At 55.3% G+C, this 17,910-nt stretch overlaps 1 protein-coding gene across 1 annotated transcript in view; it reads right to left on the bottom strand.

Moving 5' to 3' along the window:
- The window catches only part of GPR107 (G protein-coupled receptor 107), a 40,918-nt gene extending 26,542 nt beyond the window's left edge, over positions 1-14,376 (bottom strand). The window contains exons 1-12 of the mRNA XM_072125738.1: positions 14,134-14,376; positions 8,144-8,269; positions 7,933-7,983; positions 7,657-7,745; positions 7,418-7,566; positions 6,606-6,826; positions 4,889-4,930; positions 4,718-4,810; positions 4,481-4,614; positions 1,586-1,661; positions 1,371-1,444; positions 73-190 (exon numbers count right to left, since the gene is read on the bottom strand). Of these exons, the coding sequence (XP_071981839.1) occupies positions 73-190; positions 1,371-1,444; positions 1,586-1,661; positions 4,481-4,614; positions 4,718-4,810; positions 4,889-4,930; positions 6,606-6,826; positions 7,418-7,566; positions 7,657-7,745; positions 7,933-7,983; positions 8,144-8,269; positions 14,134-14,361 (1,401 nt within the window). The 5' untranslated portion in view covers positions 14,362-14,376. The remainder of the gene's footprint in view (positions 1-72; positions 191-1,370; positions 1,445-1,585; positions 1,662-4,480; positions 4,615-4,717; positions 4,811-4,888; positions 4,931-6,605; positions 6,827-7,417; positions 7,567-7,656; positions 7,746-7,932; positions 7,984-8,143; positions 8,270-14,133) is intronic.
- Between the last annotated feature and the right edge of the window lie 3,534 nt (positions 14,377-17,910).

Genomic DNA, 17,910 nt, shown 5'->3' with positions numbered 1-17,910 from the left:
CTGCAGGAGGATGATAGGAGCACACAGGTAACCTGTGCCATACTCTCCTCACTGGTGCCATAACGTCCTTACCTGCAGCGGGATGACAATCATGAAGATCTTCTTATCCTTATCCGATAGGATGTGTTTGACGAATGCCCAGCCGGTCCCGATGAGAGCGATGGTAATGAAGAGCAGCGCACCTTTCAACCTGTCAGGTGATGACCCCACTGTAAGCATTACATCTTATAGGATACTACCAAAACAGCTCCTACAGTGACCGGAGTCACATCTATGCTGCAACTGTCCCATCTAACACTACCTCCCCCGGGTACATGGACATGATGGTCAATAAGCTACAACTTACCAGCCACATCCAGTTCTGTTAGTGAAGGTCTTAGCAGTGCAATGCATTGTGGGATTTCATCTGTATATTACGGGACCCTCCAGATCTAACAATACACAGGGTCCTACGCTACCTGAATCGTATTCTGTGGATAGGGGGGTAACATACCGACCTGGGACAACGTTTTAATTCTACATTAACTCCTGAAGAGGCTACTGCTCCCTCTGGAAGGAGGGGGAGATCATGTGATAATGCTGCTCACTCTGGAGCAAAGGGTCATGGGACGCTGCTCTGTGTGTAGCTAGCAGGAGAGCCTTGTGACTGCAGTTCATTGGATGAAGAAGTCTCCTGCAAAGAATAGTGAGGTACAGGGTCTCCCCTGATTCCCATCAATATCTCCATCTCACTCTGCACTGCAACCTGTGTTATTGACTGCTCTGAAGCCCAAATCTATCCTTTCCGGGCACCATCTACACAGCAGGGAAGCTTTTAACACTTTGTGCACAAACAGCACAAAATATATCCCTTACGTCACTGCTGGTCTCTACTACCAATTACATGCTCCGTGTTCCTCCATGTAATGGAAGCTGCCAGGTTTTGTCGCTATATAATCCTGTATGCTACACTATGCTAATCTCAGTGGATTATTTTATAGGAATCTCATTTTATTTGCTACAGTATTTCATGAGAAAAAACAAGGCATCTGTGAGCAGCTTATAACTAACTCAGCTTTAGGGCAAAGACAGGGAGAGGTTAGTCTCTGTCCACTTTACTGCTGCTGAGGAGGATTTCTGATAATTAGCTTATTACAGAAAATCTAATTATTCTGGAAAGAAACAAATGATCAGTACAATACGGGACTCATTCATATATGACAAATCGGTAAAAGTCTACAGAATGATGACTACAGCTCTGGATGTGACTGGAGTATAACCTTACTCAGTATACGCCTAGCAGTACATTTATGTATATAGTGCAACCCCATAACTGAATACATGGATGTGAGTGTGCGCAGGGTCTCGCACTACACACAGGTTACACTTACAGGTGAGTGATGTAGTAGACCACCGCCCAGCCCTCGATGGGATAACCCTGAGTTGCGATGTAGTGGTAATCGATCTGCAAAAAACAGAAATAATGTCAGATATGTAGGAGACTTCACAGCAGCAGCGCACACAGCCGAGGCAGCCACACAGCCGAGGCAGCCACACAGCCGAGGCAGCCACACAGCCGAGGCAGCCACACAGCCGAGGCACCTACCGTGTGGAAGACCAGGGACAGGGACTTGGTGAAGGGCAGCGCCGCCATCAGCCAATGGATCTTGAACACATCGCTTCTAGAAGAGAGACTGGAGATTATTAACTCTTTACACCGACAGCCATCACTATGCACTCGCCATGGAGACAGCCATCCGCAACAAGATGGAGACAGCGGCCGCATTTATTACAACACCTGCGCCAGTTTTCTGTCTAGAAAGAACATGGAAACTGCTTGCACATGTATTTATATACTGTCTGCGCCAGTTTTGTGGCTGCTCTGCGTCCGACAAGACAGTAAAACACGCTCCAAAATGGGCCGGTACTGCTCACTCCAACCGTGCGCCACATTTATTACTGACGTGCGCCACAATTCTGAAGCATAAACAAAGTGCACCAAGAAAAAGTTGTTGCCCACTTCCTGATCAGTGCAGGGGGTTCCAGTACTCAAGAATCCGGCACCTCCTGCACACTCCACAGGACACTGCACTGGTGGTCAGTGACTATGTCTATGCCCTGCTGTAGGGCAGCCATGCAGCGCCCCCTCCAGGTAGACTGATCATAGCACCGAGCCTCAAGGTGACCAGGGCTCCAGCTGAGCAGCGTCCTATAACAGGGGACAGCACACAATGCAGTTATCAGCTGTGCTCTCAGGTGTTGGGGTGGATTAGTGCAGGTCTTATTCCGGACATCACCAGACGCACAGTGTAACTGGAGGAATGCGATAAGAACTTATCAGAAAAGTACAATTAACCCCCGAGTCACTGAGGGCAAAGCCGCAGCTGCACGTCTCCTGCTCATGTCATTGCCGGGGGCCTACACTCTTCCACATGTCTGCCTAACCTTCATGTGATACGGCTCCTCATGCAAGATGTAGATTTATATTCAGGGATTGTAGCTTCTTCCAGTCTATAGGGCAGTGGTGGCGAACCTGTGGCACGGGTGCCAGAGGCAGCACTTCGAGCTCTTTCTGTGGGCATACTTACTTTGCTACTTGGGACTGTAGGAAGAGGGAAAATGAATTGACAGGGCCGAATTATCTTGGGAGGACCTCCTGCCGGCCCCACGATTCTCTGTGTGCAGAGGGACACTGGTTGCTTTCCTCAGGAGGCCAATATGATTGAAAGTTGTTGAAGAACAGGGATCAGTAAGTTACGCTTTAATTTTTGGTTGGCACCTCACGATAAATAAGGGGGGTTTTGGGTTGCTTTTTGGGCACTCGGCTGCTAAAAGGTTCGCCATCACTGGTATAGGGAATTGTGTCCTTACACTGCTGTGCTCTGTGCTTCTCATTAGTGCACTTGGAGAAGCTACATTCATAGACTATAAATCCATATATCACAGTCATTCTGCTACTGACATACATCTTTCTAGGGACAACACATAACCTTGGCTGCACAGAGCACAGCAGTGTGAGGTTTGATTACACATCTCTCCAGGGACAATACATAGCACTGGCTGCAGAGAGCACAGAGCACAGCAGTGTGAGGTCTGATTACACATCTCTCCAGGGACAATACATAACACTGGCTGCAGAGAGCACAGAGCACAGCAGTGTGAGGTCTGATTACACATCTCTCCAGGGACAATACATAACACTGGCTGCAGAGAGCACAGAACACAGCAGTGTGAGGTCTGATTACACATCTCTCCAGGGACAATACATAGCACTGGCTGCAGAGAGCACAGAGCACAGCAGTGTGAGGTCTGATTACACATCTCTCCAGGGACAATACATAACACTGGCTACAGAGAGCACAGCAGTGTGAGGTATGATTACACATCTCTCCAGGGACAGTACATAACACTGGCTGCAGAGAGCACAGAGCACAGCAGTGTGAGGTCTGATTACACATCTATCCAGGGACAGTACATAATACTGGCTGCAGAGAGCACAGAGCACAGCAGTGTGAGGTCTGATTACACAGCTCTCCAGGGATAATACATAACACTGGCTGCAGAGAGCACAGAGCACAGCAGTGTGAGGTCTGATTACACATCTCTCCAGGGACAATACATAACACTGGCTGTAGAGAGCACAGAACACAGCAGTGTGAGGTCTGATTACACATCTCTCCAGGGACAGTACATAACACTGGCTGCAGAGAGCACAGAGCACAGCAGTGTGAGGTCTGATTACACATCTCTCCAGGGACAGTACATAACACTGGCTGCAGAGAGCACAGAGCACAGCAGTGTGAGGTCTGATTACACATCTCTCCAGGGACAATACATAACACTGGCTGCAGAGTGCACAGAGCACAGCAGTGTGAGGTCTGATTACACATCTCTCCAGTGACACTATATAACACTGGCTGCAGAGAGCACAGCAGTGTGAGGTCTGATTACACATCTCTCCAGGGACAATACATAACACTGGCTGCAGAGAGCACAGAGCACAGCAGTGTGAGGTCTGATTACACATCTCTCCAGGGACAATGCATAACACTGGCTGCAGAGAGCACAGAGCACAGCAGTGTGAGGTCTGATTACACATCTCTCCAGGGACAGTACATAACACTGGCTGCAGAGAGCACAGAGCACAGCAGTGTGAGGTCTGATTACACATCTCTCCTGGACAATACATAACACTGGATGCAGAGAGCACAGAGCACAGCAGTGTGAGGTCTGATTACACATCTCTCCAGGGACAATACATAACACTGGCTGCAGAGAGCACAGAGCACAGCAGTGTGAGGTCTGATTACACATCTCTCCTGGACAATACATAACACTGGATGCAGAGAGCACAGAGCACAGCAGTGTGAGGTCTGATTACACATCTCTCCAGGGACAATACATAACACTGGCTGCAGTCTGTATGGTCAGTGTACTTGCGTACAAATCCCTTTAATAAATCTGCTGTATTGTGTAAGTAAACGAGTAGCCATTTCTACACCTGCGCTTTCGGAGGATGTGAACCCAGACGAGGCCGGCGATGAAGAAGAACAGGGCCATAGAGATGTAGAGTTTGGGCAGAGGGATCTCGTCTGCAGACAGGTAGCTGTCAGGATTTTTCTCTGTGATGTAGATCTATAAGGGAGCGAGACATAAATCAGGAGTAACTTACACAGTTCTGAGCTCAAGAACCTCCCCCCCCCCCCCAAAAAAAAAAACAGTGAAGGGGGCCTCTTACCTCCAGACTGAAGGGGTTCTCCTTCTCACCGCAGCTGTGGAAGTACAGGCTGTACTGCCCCTCCATCTCTGGCTTACTCACATTGAACGAGAACTAATAATGAGGAAATTGGATCAAAACCCACAAGTCCCACAGCACAGAGAACCACGACATGACAGATGGACTGCATACCTGAAATGAGGCCACTCCGTTCTTCACCAGCATGGGGTAACACTAACAAAGGGACAGAGGCAATAAGCATTAGTAGGGTTTCCTACACCTGGTCATTCCTTTTATAGCTCAATGATATCACAGAGCCAGGCACAGGGTTGTGGCTGCACCCGGTATTGCAGGTCATGTAATAGGAACTGCAATAACAAGTGCAGCCACAATCTTACATATGGCGCTCTACCATGGAAATGTAACAGCTGCCTCAGCTAGAGATGGACCAAAACTAATCAAATCCTGATGCTCTATCCTATGAAATCCCTTGTAGGGTGATGGCTCGTATCAGCACAATTCCTCACTGACAGATAAGGTTATCAGGCCAAGCATCACTGGACCCAGGGGGGTGGAGGGGGCAGGTCCTCTGTGATTGGCTGCCAGGTAGAACTGACAGAGGGTGCATGGGGAGAGGATACTGGCACAGAGTGGTTCATACCGACCCCAACATGCAGAGTATTCAGCGCTGCATCTAATTAGGTAAATGGTCATGATCAGAACGGTCCTTCATAGGACTGTAAGCTCTTGTGTCACCCCTCATCCTCATAGACTGTAAGCTCTTGTGTCCTTCCTCCTCCTCATAGACTGTAAGCTCTTGTGTCACCCCATCCCCCTCATAGACTGTAAGCTCTTGTATCACCCCCTCATCCCCATAGACTGTAAGCTCTTGTGTCACCCCCTCCTCATCCCCATAGACTGTAAGCTCTTGTGTCACCCCCTCCTCATCCTCATAGACTCTAAGCTCTTGTGTCCCCCTCATCCTCATAGACTGTAAGCTCTTGTGTCACCCCTCATCCTCATAGACTGTAAGCTCTTGTGTCACCCCCTCATCCTCATAGACTGTAAGCTCTTGTGTCACCCCTCATCCTCATAGACTGTAAGCTCTTGTGTCACCCCTCATCCTCATAGACTGTAAGCTCTTGTGTCCCCCTCATCCTCATAGACTGTAAGCTCTTGTGTCACCCCCTCCTCATCCTCATAGACTGTAAGCTCTTGTGTCACCCCTCATCCTCATAGACTGTAAGCTCTTGTGTCACCCCTCATCCTCATAGACTGTAAGCTCTTGTGTCACCTTCTTATCCTCATAGACTGTAAGCTCTTGTGTCCTCCTCATCCTCATAGACTGTAAGCTCTTGTGTCACCCCTCATCCTCATAGACTGTAAGCTCGTGTCACCTTCTTATCCTCATAGACTGTAAGCTCTTGTGTCACCCCTCATCCTCATAGACTGTAAGCTCTTGTGTCATCATCTCATCCTCATAGGCTGTAAGCTCTTGTGATCAGGGCCCTCCCTCCTATTGGTCCATATGACTGTTTGTACTCTATAATGTAATATTATATTTGTATTTGTCCCCCATAATTATATTAAAAACTATATAAAGAAAGATTATTATCTGTTATTAATTTGCCGTGTATACTCCTTTAAGGTATCCGTGACTACAGTGATGTAGCTTAAAGGGGTTTTAGCACCACCATCCGTAATAGGACTCACATCCACTTCATGGATTCAGCTCTAAGGGAGTGGGAGATGAGTCCTGGAAACCCATCACCCTGCACCCCCTTCCAGCCAGAGGGGTAAAAGTGTGGACACTCATGTTGCTAACAATTTGGACCCACACAAGGTCTCCAGGTTCTACTATAAGATGTAGCAGTTACATACACTCGTACATGTAAATCTAGCGAGTTACCGGGTTTCTTTCCTGCTCTTTGGCGTCACTTTTTGGTTTGGGCTCCGCCTTGGGGTCCGCTTTCGGCTCCGCCTTGGGGTCCGCTTTCGGCTCCGCCTTGGGGTCCGCTTTCGGCTCCGCCTTGGGGTCCGCTTTCGGCTCCGCCTTGGGGTCCGCTTTCGGCTCCGCCTTGGGGTCCGCTTTCGGCTCCGCCTTGGGGTCCGCTTTCGGATCCTTCAAATCTGTATACAGATATGTACAGTGAGTATAAAGTTGAAGTCATTGATGAGGCTCAGTGTACAAGGCCCAGCGGATCCAGAAGGTCCAACATTCAACCTGTAAGCAGCGCCTCACCCTCTTCAGAACAGAACCCACCATCATACAAGGCTCAGATCGTTCATCTCCGTTAAAACATCTTCATTGCTCAAAAACTAACTCGCTAACCTACAGACTAGCAGCGGTGAAGCGCTCGGCATCTCTAGGTCACATCTCATCCCGTCTGGAGACGTCTCAGTTACAGCTGGAGTGAATCACGTGAGTGCATGCTCCCGGGAGTGGCACCAGTCACCTCAATCTCACCCCTACCTGTTTCTCTTCATCCGCACCTGAAGCCACTTTCGGGAGTGTGCAATGTAGAGAACGCGAGGCCGGAGGGGGGGTGTACAGAGAGCCTTGCATGACTGTATGATTGGTACTAATACACTACTTCTAGGATTTCTGCTGCACTGCATGATGAGAGATGTAGTCCTTCTTCCTGGGATTCTCCACCACTACAGTTCCATACAGACACTGCATGCATCTGTATAACCCTGCTGGGCCCCGGCTCTGCTCACCTGCGTCTCTGCGCTCTTTCTTTGCTGCAGGAGCTTTGGCCTCTGGTTTCTCTGGGGGGCTCTTAGTGGCGGAGGTTTTGGAGTCTTCCTTGGGTGTTGAGAAGGTGATGTGGGGTAGAAGGTTGTCATCAGCGATGCTAAGACAAACACTGTGATGGGGGAAGTGGAGAAAGAAGAAGTTACAGAACTGAATATGTAGAAGACAAATGCAAGGAGGGAAAAACTCCCCCAAAGTTCACCTCTTATCAGAGAAGTTGAGTTGCAGCAGAGCAGCGTCTTTGGGGCGGCTGCCCGTGTTCTTCAGGATACAGTTATGGATATCTTGATCCTTGTAGGAAGAAAGGCAAAAAGTAACCTAAATATAATGCAGGATGTCATATCCAAGCCCCAGTGATCAGAGCCGCAGTGTAAAGCATGAGCCACACCAGGATTCCTGACGGCACCAGAACTATACAGACAGCAGCACTAGGGGCCCACATCTGCCCCCTCTAACCCATCATGGATGAGGGTCTCACCAGGTATGTGGAGAAGCCGTCATTTTTGGTTCTGTCCAGGCTGAAGCCGAACTGCAGGAAAAGAGAAAAAAACTAATCAGCAAAAATAAGAACTGGAAAACAGATCAGGAGGTCCCAAAGGGTGATCACCCAGCTTTCCCAGAACCCAGAATGGGATCACTGAGCAGAGAGCAGAAAGGACCAGCACCACGTTCAGGGCTCTGCCACTTACCAGCCAGTTGCCCACTTCTGGGAGGTTAGTGAAGCCCTTTATAGAGAGGCCGGAGACCGTCACATCCATGTAACCATTGGTGAAGAAACCGAAAGTATTCAGGCGGACCTTCTGCCGCAGATCGTCCTGTGCAGAGCAGAAGACAGGTCACAGGGAGAGGCTGAGCACCCAAATGCATCACCCTCCGCTCACAGTATACTAGTCACTACTTACCAGGCCTAGTACCCCCATCACATTACCCCCAGTGCCCCTGTAGTCACCGCCGTCCTATTACCCCATCACATTTACCCCCAGTGCCCCTGCAGTCACCACCGTCCTATTACCGCCTGCTGCCCCTGTAGTCACCGCCGTCCTATTACCCCTGCTGCCCCTGTAGTCACCGCCGTCCTATTACCGCCTGCTGCCCCTGTAGTCACCGCCGTCCTATTACCGCCTGCTGCCCCTGTAGTCACCGCCGTCCTATTACCGCCTGCTGCCCCTGTAGTCACTGCCGCCCTATTACCGCCTGCTGCCCCTGTAGTCACCGCCGTCCTATTACCGCCTGCTGCCCCTGTAGTCACTGCCGCCCTATTACTGCCTGCTGCCCCTGTAGTCACCGCCGTCCTATTACCGCCTGCTGCCCCTGTAGTCACCGCCGTCCTATTACCACCTGCTGCCCCTGTAGTTACCGCCGTCCTATTACCACCGCCGTCCTATTACCCCATCACATTTACCCCCATTGCCCCTGTAGTCACCACCGTCCTATTACCGCCTGCTGCCCCTGTAGTCACTGCCGCCCTATTACCGCCTGCTGCCCCTGTAGTCACTGCCGCCCTATTACCGCCTGCTGCCCCTGTAGTCATCGCCGTCCTATTACCGCCTGCTGCCCCTGTAGTCACCGCCGTCCTATTACCGCCTGCTGCCCCTGTAGTCACCGCCGTCCTATTACCGCCTGCTGCCCCTGTAGTCATGGCTTCCCCTAGTACCCCGTCACATATACCCCCTGCTGCCCCTGTAGTCACTGCCGTCCTATTACCGCCTGCTGCCCCTGTAGTCACCGCCGTCCTATTACCGCCTGCTGCCCCTGTAGTCATGGCTTCCCCTAGTACCCCGTCACATATACCCCCTGCTGCCCCTGTAGTCACCACCGTCCTATTACCGCCTGCTGCCCCTGTAGTCACCACCGTCCTATTACCGCCTGCTGCCCCTGTAGTCACCGCCGTCCTATTACCGCCTGCTGCCCCTGTAGTCACTGCCGCCCTATTACCGCCTGCTGCCCCTGTAGTCATCGCCGTCCTATTACCGCCTGCTGCCCCTGTAGTCACCGCCGTCCTATTACCGCCTGCTGCCCCTGTAGTCACTGCCGCCCTATTACTGCCTGCTGCCCCTGTAGTCACCGCCGTCCTATTACCGCCTGCTGCCCCTGTAGTCACCGCCGTCCTATTACCGCCTGCTGCCCCTGTAGTCACTGCCGCCCTATTACCGCCTGCTGCCCCTGTAGTTACCGCCGTCCTATTACCACCGCCGTCCTATTACCCCATCACATTTACCCCCATTGCCCCTGTAGTCACCACCGTCCTATTACCGCCTGCTGCCCCTGTAGTCACCGCCGTCCTATTACCGCCTGCTGCCCCTGTAGTCATGGCTTCCCCTAGTACCCCGTCACATATACCCCCTGCTGCCCCTGTAGTCACCACCGTCCTATTACCGCCTGCTGCCCCTGTAGTCACCGCCGTCCTACGGTATTACCGCCTGCTGCCCCTGTAGTCACCGCCGTCCTATTACCGCCTGCTGCCCCTGTAGTCACCGCCGTCCTATTACCGCCTGCTGCCCCTGTAGTCACCGCCGTCCTATTACCGCCTGCTGCCCCTGTAGTCATGGCTGCCCCTAGTACCCCGTCACATATACCCCCTGCTGCCTCTGTAGTCACCGCCGCCCTAGTACCCCTGCAGCAGTTTTAACCCCCTAACGCTGCTCTTGTGCAGCACTTCCATTATTCATGGCCCTAACATAATCCACGTCACCCTCCTCTGATGTCACCCTTCCTGCTCTCACCCATCTGTCATCCGCAGTGCACCAGCTCTCACATCTATTAATCTGTCACCATATTGTTCTTTCACTTTTCTAATCTTCCTGCCACTCCCTCTCCTCATCCTGTCTGTCTTATTCATGTCTCCCGCACATCACCCTCCCGTCACCCCCTCTCTCTCTCTCTCTCTCTCTCTCCTCCCGTCACCCTCTCTCTCTCTCTCTCTCTCTCTCTCTCTCTCCAACCGTCACCCCCCCCTCTCTCTCTCTCCTCCCGTCACCCCCCCCTCTCTCTCTCTCTCCTCCCGTCACCCCCCCTCTCTCTCTCTCCTCCCGTCACCCCCCCCTCTCTCTCTCTCCTCCCGTCACCCCCCCTCTCTCTCTCTCCTCCCGTCACCCCCCTCTCTCTCTCTCCTCCCGTCACCCCCCTCTCTCTCTCTCCTCCCGTCATCCCCCCTCTCTCTCTCCTCCCGTCACCCCCTCCCTCTCTCTCTCTCTCTCCTCCCTTCACCCCCTCTCTCCTCCCGTCACCCTCTCCCTCTCTCCTCCCGTCACCCTCTCCCTCTCTCCTCCCGTCACCCTCTCCCTCTCTCCTCCCGTCACCCTCTCCCTCTCTCCTCCCGTCACCCTCTCCTCCTCCCGTCACCCTCTCCTCCTCCCGTCACCCTCTCCTCCTCCCGTCACCCTCTCCTCCTCCCGTCACCCTCTCCTCCTCCCGTCACCCTCTCCTCCTCCCGTCACCCTCTCCTCCTCCCGTCACCCTCTCCTCCTCCCGTCACCCTCTCCTCCTGTCACCCTCTCCTCCTGTCACCCTCTCTCTCTCCTCCTCCTGTCACCCTCTCTCTCTCCTCCTCCTGTCACCCTCTCCTCCTCCTGTCACCCTCTCCTCCTCCTGTCACCCTCTCCTCCTGTCACCCTCTCTCTCTCCTCCTCCTGTCACCCTCTCCTCCTGTCACCCTCTCCTCCTGTCACCCTCTCCTCCTGTCACCCTCTCTCTCTCCTCCTCCTGTCACCCTCTCCTCCTGTCACCCTCTCCTCCTGTCACCCTCTCCTCCTGTCACCCTCTCTCTCTCCTCCTCCTGTCACCCTCTCCTCCTGTCACCCTCTCTCTCTCCTCCTCCTGTCACCCTCTCCTCCTGTCACCCTCTCTCTCTCCTCCTCCTGTCACCCTCTCCTCCTGTCACCCTCTCTCTCTCCTCCTCCTGTCACCCTCTCCTCCTGTCACCCTCTCTCTCTCCTCCTCCTGTCACCCTCTCCTCCTGTCACCCTCTCTCTCTCCTCCTCCTGTCACCCTCTCCTCCTGTCACCCTCTCTCTCTCCTCCTCCTGTCACCCTCTCCTCCTGTCACCCTCTCTCTCTCCTCCTCCTGTCACCCTCTCCTCCTGTCACCCTCTCTCTCTCCTCCTCCTGTCACCCTCTCCTCCTGTCACCCTCTCTCTCTCTCCTCCTCCTGTCACCCTCTCCTCCTGTCACCCTCTCTCTCTCCTCCTCCTGTCACCCTCTCCTCCTGTCACCCTCTCTCTCTCTCCTCCTCCTGTCACCCTCTCCTCCTGTCACCCTCTCTCTCTCCTCCTCCTGTCACCCTCTCCTCCTGTCACCCTCTCTCTCTCCTCCTCCTGTCACCCTCTCTCTCTCTCCTCCTCCTGTCACCCTCTCCTCCTGTCACCCTCTCCTCCTGTCACCCTCTCCTCCTGTCACCCTCTCCTCCTGTCACCCTCTCCTCCTGTCACCCTCTCTCTCTCCTCCTCCTGTCACCCTCTCCTCCTGTCACCCTCTCTCTCTCCTCCTCCTGTCACCCTCTCCTCCTGTCACCCTCTCTCTCTCTCCTCCTCCTGTCACCCTCTCCTCCTGTCACCCTCTCTCTCTCCTCCTCCTGTCACCCTCTCCTCCTGTCACCCTCTCTCTCTCTCCTCCTGTCACCCTCTCTCACTCTCCTCCTGTCACCCTCTCCTCCTGTCACCCTCTCTCTCTCTCCTCCTCCTGTCACCCTCTCCTCCTGTCACCCTCTCTCTCTCCTCCTCCTGTCACCCTCTCCTCCTGTCACCCTCTCTCTCTCCTCCTCCTGTCACCCTCTCTCTCTCTCCTCCTCCTGTCACCCTCTCCTCCTGTCACCCTCTCTCTCTCCTCCTCCTGTCACCCTCTCCTCCTCCTGTCACCCTCTCTCTCTCCTCCTCCTGTCACCCTCTCCTCCTGTCACCCTCTCTCTCTCCTCCTCCTGTCACTCTCTCCTCCTGTCACCCTCTCCTCCTCCTGTCACCCTCTCCTCCTGTCACCCTCTCCTCCTGTCACCCTCTCTCTCCTCCTCCTGTCACCCTCTCCCTCTCCTCCTGTCACCCTCACCCTCTCCTCCTGTCACCCTCTCCTCCTGTCACCCTCTCCTCCTGTCACCCTCTCCTCCTGTCACCCTCTCCTCCTGTCACCCTCTCCTCCTGTCACCCTCTCCTCCTGTCACCCTCTCCTCCTGTCACCCTCTCCTCCTGTCACCCTCTCCTCCTGTCACCCTCTCCTCCTGTCACCCTCTCCTCCTGTCACCCTCTCCTCCTGTCACCCTCTCCTCCTGTCACCCTCTCCTCCTGTCACCCTCTCCTCCTGTCACCCTCTCCTCCTGTCACCCTCTCTCTCTCTCTCTCTCCTCCTGTCACCCTCTCTCTCTCTCTCCTCCTGTCACCCTCTCTCTCTCTCTCCTCCTGTCACCCTCTCTCTCTCTCTCCTCCTGTCACCCTCTCTCTCTCTCCTCCTGTCACCCTCTCTCTCTCTCCTCCTGTCACCCTCTCTCTCTCTCCTCCTGTCACCCTCTCTCTCTCTCCTCCTGTCACCCTCTCTCTCTCCTCCTGTCACCCTCTCTCTCTCCTCCTGTCACCCTCTCTCTCTCCTCCTGTCACCCTCTCTCTCTCCTCCTGTCACCCTCTCTCTCTCCTCCTGTCACCCTCTCTCTCTCCTCCTGTCACCCTCTCTCTCTCCTCCTGTCACCCTCTCTCTCTCCTCCTGTCACCCTCTCTCTCTCCTCCTGTCACCCTCTCTCTCTCTCCTCCTGTCACCCTCTCTCTATCTCCTCCTGTCACCCTCTCTCTCTCCTCCTGTCACCCTCTCTCTCTCTCCTCCTGTCACCCTCTCTCTCTCTCCTCCTGTCACCCTCTCCTCCTGTCACCCTCTCCTCCTGTCACCCTCTCTCTCTCTCCTCCTGTCACCCTCTCCTCCTGTCACCCTCTCTCTCTCTCCTCCTGTCACCCTCTCCTCCTGTCACCCTCTCTCTCTCTCCTCCTGTCACCCTCTCCTCCTGTCACCCTCTCCTCCTGTCACCCTCTCTCTCCTCCTCCTGTCACCCTCTCTCTCTCCTCCTGTCACCCTCTCTCTCCTCCTCCTGTCACCCTCTCTCTCTCCTCCTGTCACCCTCTCCTCCTGTCACCCTCCCTCTCTCTCCTCCTGTCACCCTCTCTCTCCTCCTCCTGTCACCCTCTCCTCCTGTCACCCTCCCTCTCTCTCCTCCTCCTGTCACCCTCTCTCTCCTCCTCCTGTCACCCTCTCTCTCTCCTCCTGTCACCCTCTCTCTCCTCCTCCTGTCACCCTCTCCTCCTGTCACCCTCTCTCTCTCTCCTCCTGTCACCCTCTCTCTCCTCCTCCTGTCACCCTCTCTCTCCTCCTCCTGTCACCCTCTCTCTCCTCCTCCTGTCACCCTCTCTCTCTCCTCCTGTCACCCTCTCTCTCCTCCTCCTGTCACCCTCTCCTCCTGTCACCCTCCCTCTCTCTCCTCCTCCTGTCACCCTCTCTCTCCTCCTCCTGTCACCCTCTCTCTCTCCTCCTGTCACCCTCTCTCTCCTCCTCCTGTCACCCTCTCCTCCTGTCACCCTCTCTCTCTCTCCTCCTGTCACCCTCTCTCTCCTCCTCCTGTCACCCTCTCTCTCCTCCTCCTGTCACCCTCTCTCTCCTCCTCCTGTCACCCTCTCTCTCTGCTGTCCCGCCGCCCCCCAGGCTTCGGCCTGTACCTTGAGGACCAGGTGATGGACCCGCGCCCAGCACAGGGGCAGCAGCAGGAGGCTCAGGATGAGCATTGGGCCGCCCTCGCACCGCAGCGCCATGTTTATTCCAGCATCAGCATCCCTCTCACTTCCGGGACCCGGCTCCGCCCCTATCACATGACGTTCAGCCGCTTCACCAGCATCCGACAGTATCCCGGATGTTGACGTCACCGGAAGAAAAAGAAAGACCAGCATGCTCTGCAGTGCGACTGTTTCCGGGTGGTACAAGGCATGCTGGGACTTGTAGTGCAGAAGTGAGCGGGGTCAGTATTAGACCCCTCCAAGTGCTGGAAATCAGGGTGTCCGCCAGCAGGGGGCAGATATGTTACCAGCCCTGTATAGGAAAAATACCCCATCCCCTGCCCCAATGGAGGAAGCTCAGGGGCGCGGGCAGACCCTTCCCCAAACAAGTCAGGGGGTTTCTAATTCGTTCCCCAGGGTCACATCATCTGTGGGGTACAACCCTGCAAACCCCAGGGGTCATTTATTAACAGACCTATTACAGGCAAATACAGGAGGAGGAGGACAGAGGAGTCTGCAGGGAGGAGGAGGACAGAGGGGTCTGGAGGAGGAGGAGGACAGAGGAGTCTGGAGGAGGAGGAGGACAGAGGAGTCTGGAGGGAGGAGGAGGACAGAGGAGTCTGGAGGAGGAGGAGGACAGAGGAGTCTGGAGGAGGACAGAGGAGTCTGGAGGAGGAGGAGGACAGAGGAGTCTGGAGGAGGACAGAGGAGTCTGGAGGGAGGAGGAGGACAGAGGAGTCTGGAGGAGGAGGAGGACAGAGGAGTCTGGAGGAGGACAGAGGAGTCTGGAGGAGGAGGAGCACAGAGGAGTCTGGAGGAGGAGGACAGAGGAGTCTGGAGGAGGAGGAGGACAGAGGAGTCTGGAGGAGGAAGACAGAGGAGTCTGGAGGAGGAGGACAGAGGAGTCTGCAGGGGGGAGGAGGACAGAGGAGTCTGGAGGAGCAGGACAGAGGGGTCTGGAGGAGGAGGACAGAGGAGTCTGGAGGAGGAGGAGGACAGAGGAGTCTGGAGGAGGAGGACAGAGGAGTCTGGGGGAGAAGGAGGACAGAGGAGTCTGGAGGGAGGAGGACAGAGGAGTCTGGAGGGAGGAGGACAGAGGGGTCTGGAGGGAGGAGGACAGAGGGGTCTGGAGGAGGAGGACAGAGGAGTCTGCAGGGAGGAGGAGGACAGAGGAGTCTGGAGCGGGGAGGAGGACAGAGGAGTCTGAAGAGAGGAGGAGGACAGAGGAGTCTGGAGGAAGGAGGACAGAGGAGTCTGGAGGAGGAGGAGGACAGAGGAGTCTGCAGGGGGGAGGAGGACAGAGGAGTCTGGAGGATGAGGACAGAGGAGTCTGGAGGATGAGGACAGAGGAGTCTGGAGGAGGAGGACAGAGGAGTCTGGAGGATGAGGACAGAGGAGCCTGGAGGAGGAGGAGGAGGACAGAGGAGCCTGGGGTAGGAGGACAGAGGGGTTTGGAGGAGGACAGAGGAGTCTGGAGGGAGGAGGACAGAGGAGTCTGGAGGGAGGAGGACAGAGGAGTCTGGAGGGAGGAGGACAGAGGAGTCTAGAGGAGGACAGAGGAATCTGGAGGGAGGAGGACAGAGGAGTCTGGAGGGAGGAGGACAGAGGAGTCTGGAGGGAGGAGGACAGAGGAGTCTGGAGGGAGGAGGACAGAGGAGTCTGGAGGGAGGAGGACAGAGGAGTCTGGAGGGAGGAGGACAGAGGAGTCTGGAGGGAGGAGGACAGAGGAGTCAGGGGGAGGAGGAGGACAGAGGAGTCAGGTGGAGGAGGAGGACAAAGGAGTCTGGAGGGAGGAGGACAGATGAGTCTGGAGGAGGACAGAGGAGTCTGGAGGAGGAGGAGGACAGAGGAGTCTGGGGGAGAAGGAGGACAGAGGAGTCTGGAGGGGGAGGAGGACAGAGGAGTCTGGAGGAGGAGGACAGAGGAGTCTGGAGGTGGACAGAGGAGTCTGGAGGAGGAGGAGGACAGAGGAGTCTGGAGGAGGAGGAGGACAGAGGAGTCTGGAGGAGGAGGAGGACAGAGGAGTCTGGAGGAGGAGGAGGACAGAGGAGTCTGGAGGAGGAGGAGGACAGAGGAGTCTGGGGGAGAAGGAGGACAGAGGAGTTTGGGGAGAAGGAGGACAGAGGAGTCTGGAGGAGGAGGAGGACAGAGGAGTCTGGGGGAGAAGGAGGACAGAGGAGTCTGGAGGAGAACAGAGGAGTCTGGGGGAGAAGGAGGACAGAGGAGTCTGGAGGAGGAGGAGGACAGAGGAGTCTGGGGGAGAAGGAGGACAGAGGGTCTGGAGGAGGACAGAGGAGTCTGGAGGGAGGAGTTTGGAGGAGGCGGAGGGCAGAGGAGTCTGGAGGAGGACAGAGGAGTTTGGGGGAGAAGGAGGACAGAGTAGTTTGGGGGAGAAGGAGGACAGAGGAGTCTGGAGGAGGAGGAGGACAGAGGAGTCTGGGGGAGAAGGAGGACAGATGAGTCTGGAGGAGGACAGAGGAGTCTGGAGGAGGAGGAGGACAGAGGAGTCTGGAGGAGGAGGAGGACAGAGGAGTCTGGAGGGAGGAGGACAGAGGAGTCTGGAGGAGGAGGAGGACAGAGGAGTCTGGAGGAGGAGGACAGAGGAGTCTGGAGGAGGAGGACAGAGGAGTCTGGGGGAGAAGGAGGACAGAGGAGTCTGGAGGAGGAGGACAGAGGAGTCTGGGGGAGAAGGAGGACAGAGGAGTCTGGAGGAGGAGGACAGAGGAGTCTGGAGGAGGAGGAGGACAGAGGAGTCTGGAGGAGGAGGAGGAGGACAGAGGAGTCTGGAGGAGGACAGAGGAGTCTGGAGGAGGAGGAGGACATAGGAGTCTGCAGGGAAGAGGACAGAGGAATCTGGAGGGAGGAGGAGGACAGAGCAGTCTGCAGGGAAGAGGACAGAGGCGTTTGGGGGAGAAGGAGGACAGAGGAGTCTGGAGGAGGAGGAGGACAGAGGAGTCTGCAGGGAAGAGGACAGAGGAGTCTGGGGGAGAAGGAGGACAGAGGAGTCTGCAGGGAAGAGGACAGAGGAGTCTGGGGGAGAAGGAGGACAGAGGAGTCTGCAGGGAAGAGGACAGAGGAGTCTGGAGGAAGAGGAGGACAGAGGAGTCTGGAGGAGGAGGACAGAGGAGTCTGGAGGGAGGAGTTTGGAGGAGGCGGAGGGCAGAGGAGTCTGGAGGAGGACAGAGGAGTTTGGGGGAGAAGGAGGACAGAGTAGTTTGGGGGAGAAGGAGGACAGAGGAGTCTGGAGGAGGAGGAGGACAGAGGAGTCTGGGGGAGAAGGAGGACAGATGAGTCTGGAGGAGGACAGAGGAGTCTGGAGGAGGAGGAGGACAGAGGAGTCTGGAGGAGGAGGAGGACAGAGGAGTCTGGAGGAGGACAGAGGAGTCTGGAGGGAGGAGGACAGAGGAGTCTGGAGGGAGGAGGACAGAGGATTCTGGAGGGAGGAGGAGGACAGAGGAGTCTGGGGGAGGAGGAGGACAGAGGAGTCTGGGGGAGGAGGAGGACAGAGGAGTCTGGATGAGGAGGAGGACAGAGGAGTCTGGAGGAGGAGGAGGACAGAGTATTCTGGGGGAGAAGGAGGACAGAGGGTCTGGAGGAGGAGGAGGACAGAGGAGTCTGGAGGAGGAGGACAGAGGAGTCTGGAGGAGGAGGAGGACAGAGGGGTCTGGAGGAGGAGGAGGGCAGAGGAGTCTGGAGGAGGAGGAGGACAGAGGAGTCTGGAGG

This window comes from Engystomops pustulosus, chromosome 9, assembly GCF_040894005.1.
Source record: "Engystomops pustulosus chromosome 9, aEngPut4.maternal, whole genome shotgun sequence".
NCBI classification, from domain to species: domain Eukaryota; kingdom Metazoa; phylum Chordata; class Amphibia; order Anura; family Leptodactylidae; genus Engystomops; species Engystomops pustulosus.
The sequence above is the reverse complement of the archived record's forward strand: the minus strand, read 5'-3'. Positions and strand labels throughout refer to the sequence as shown.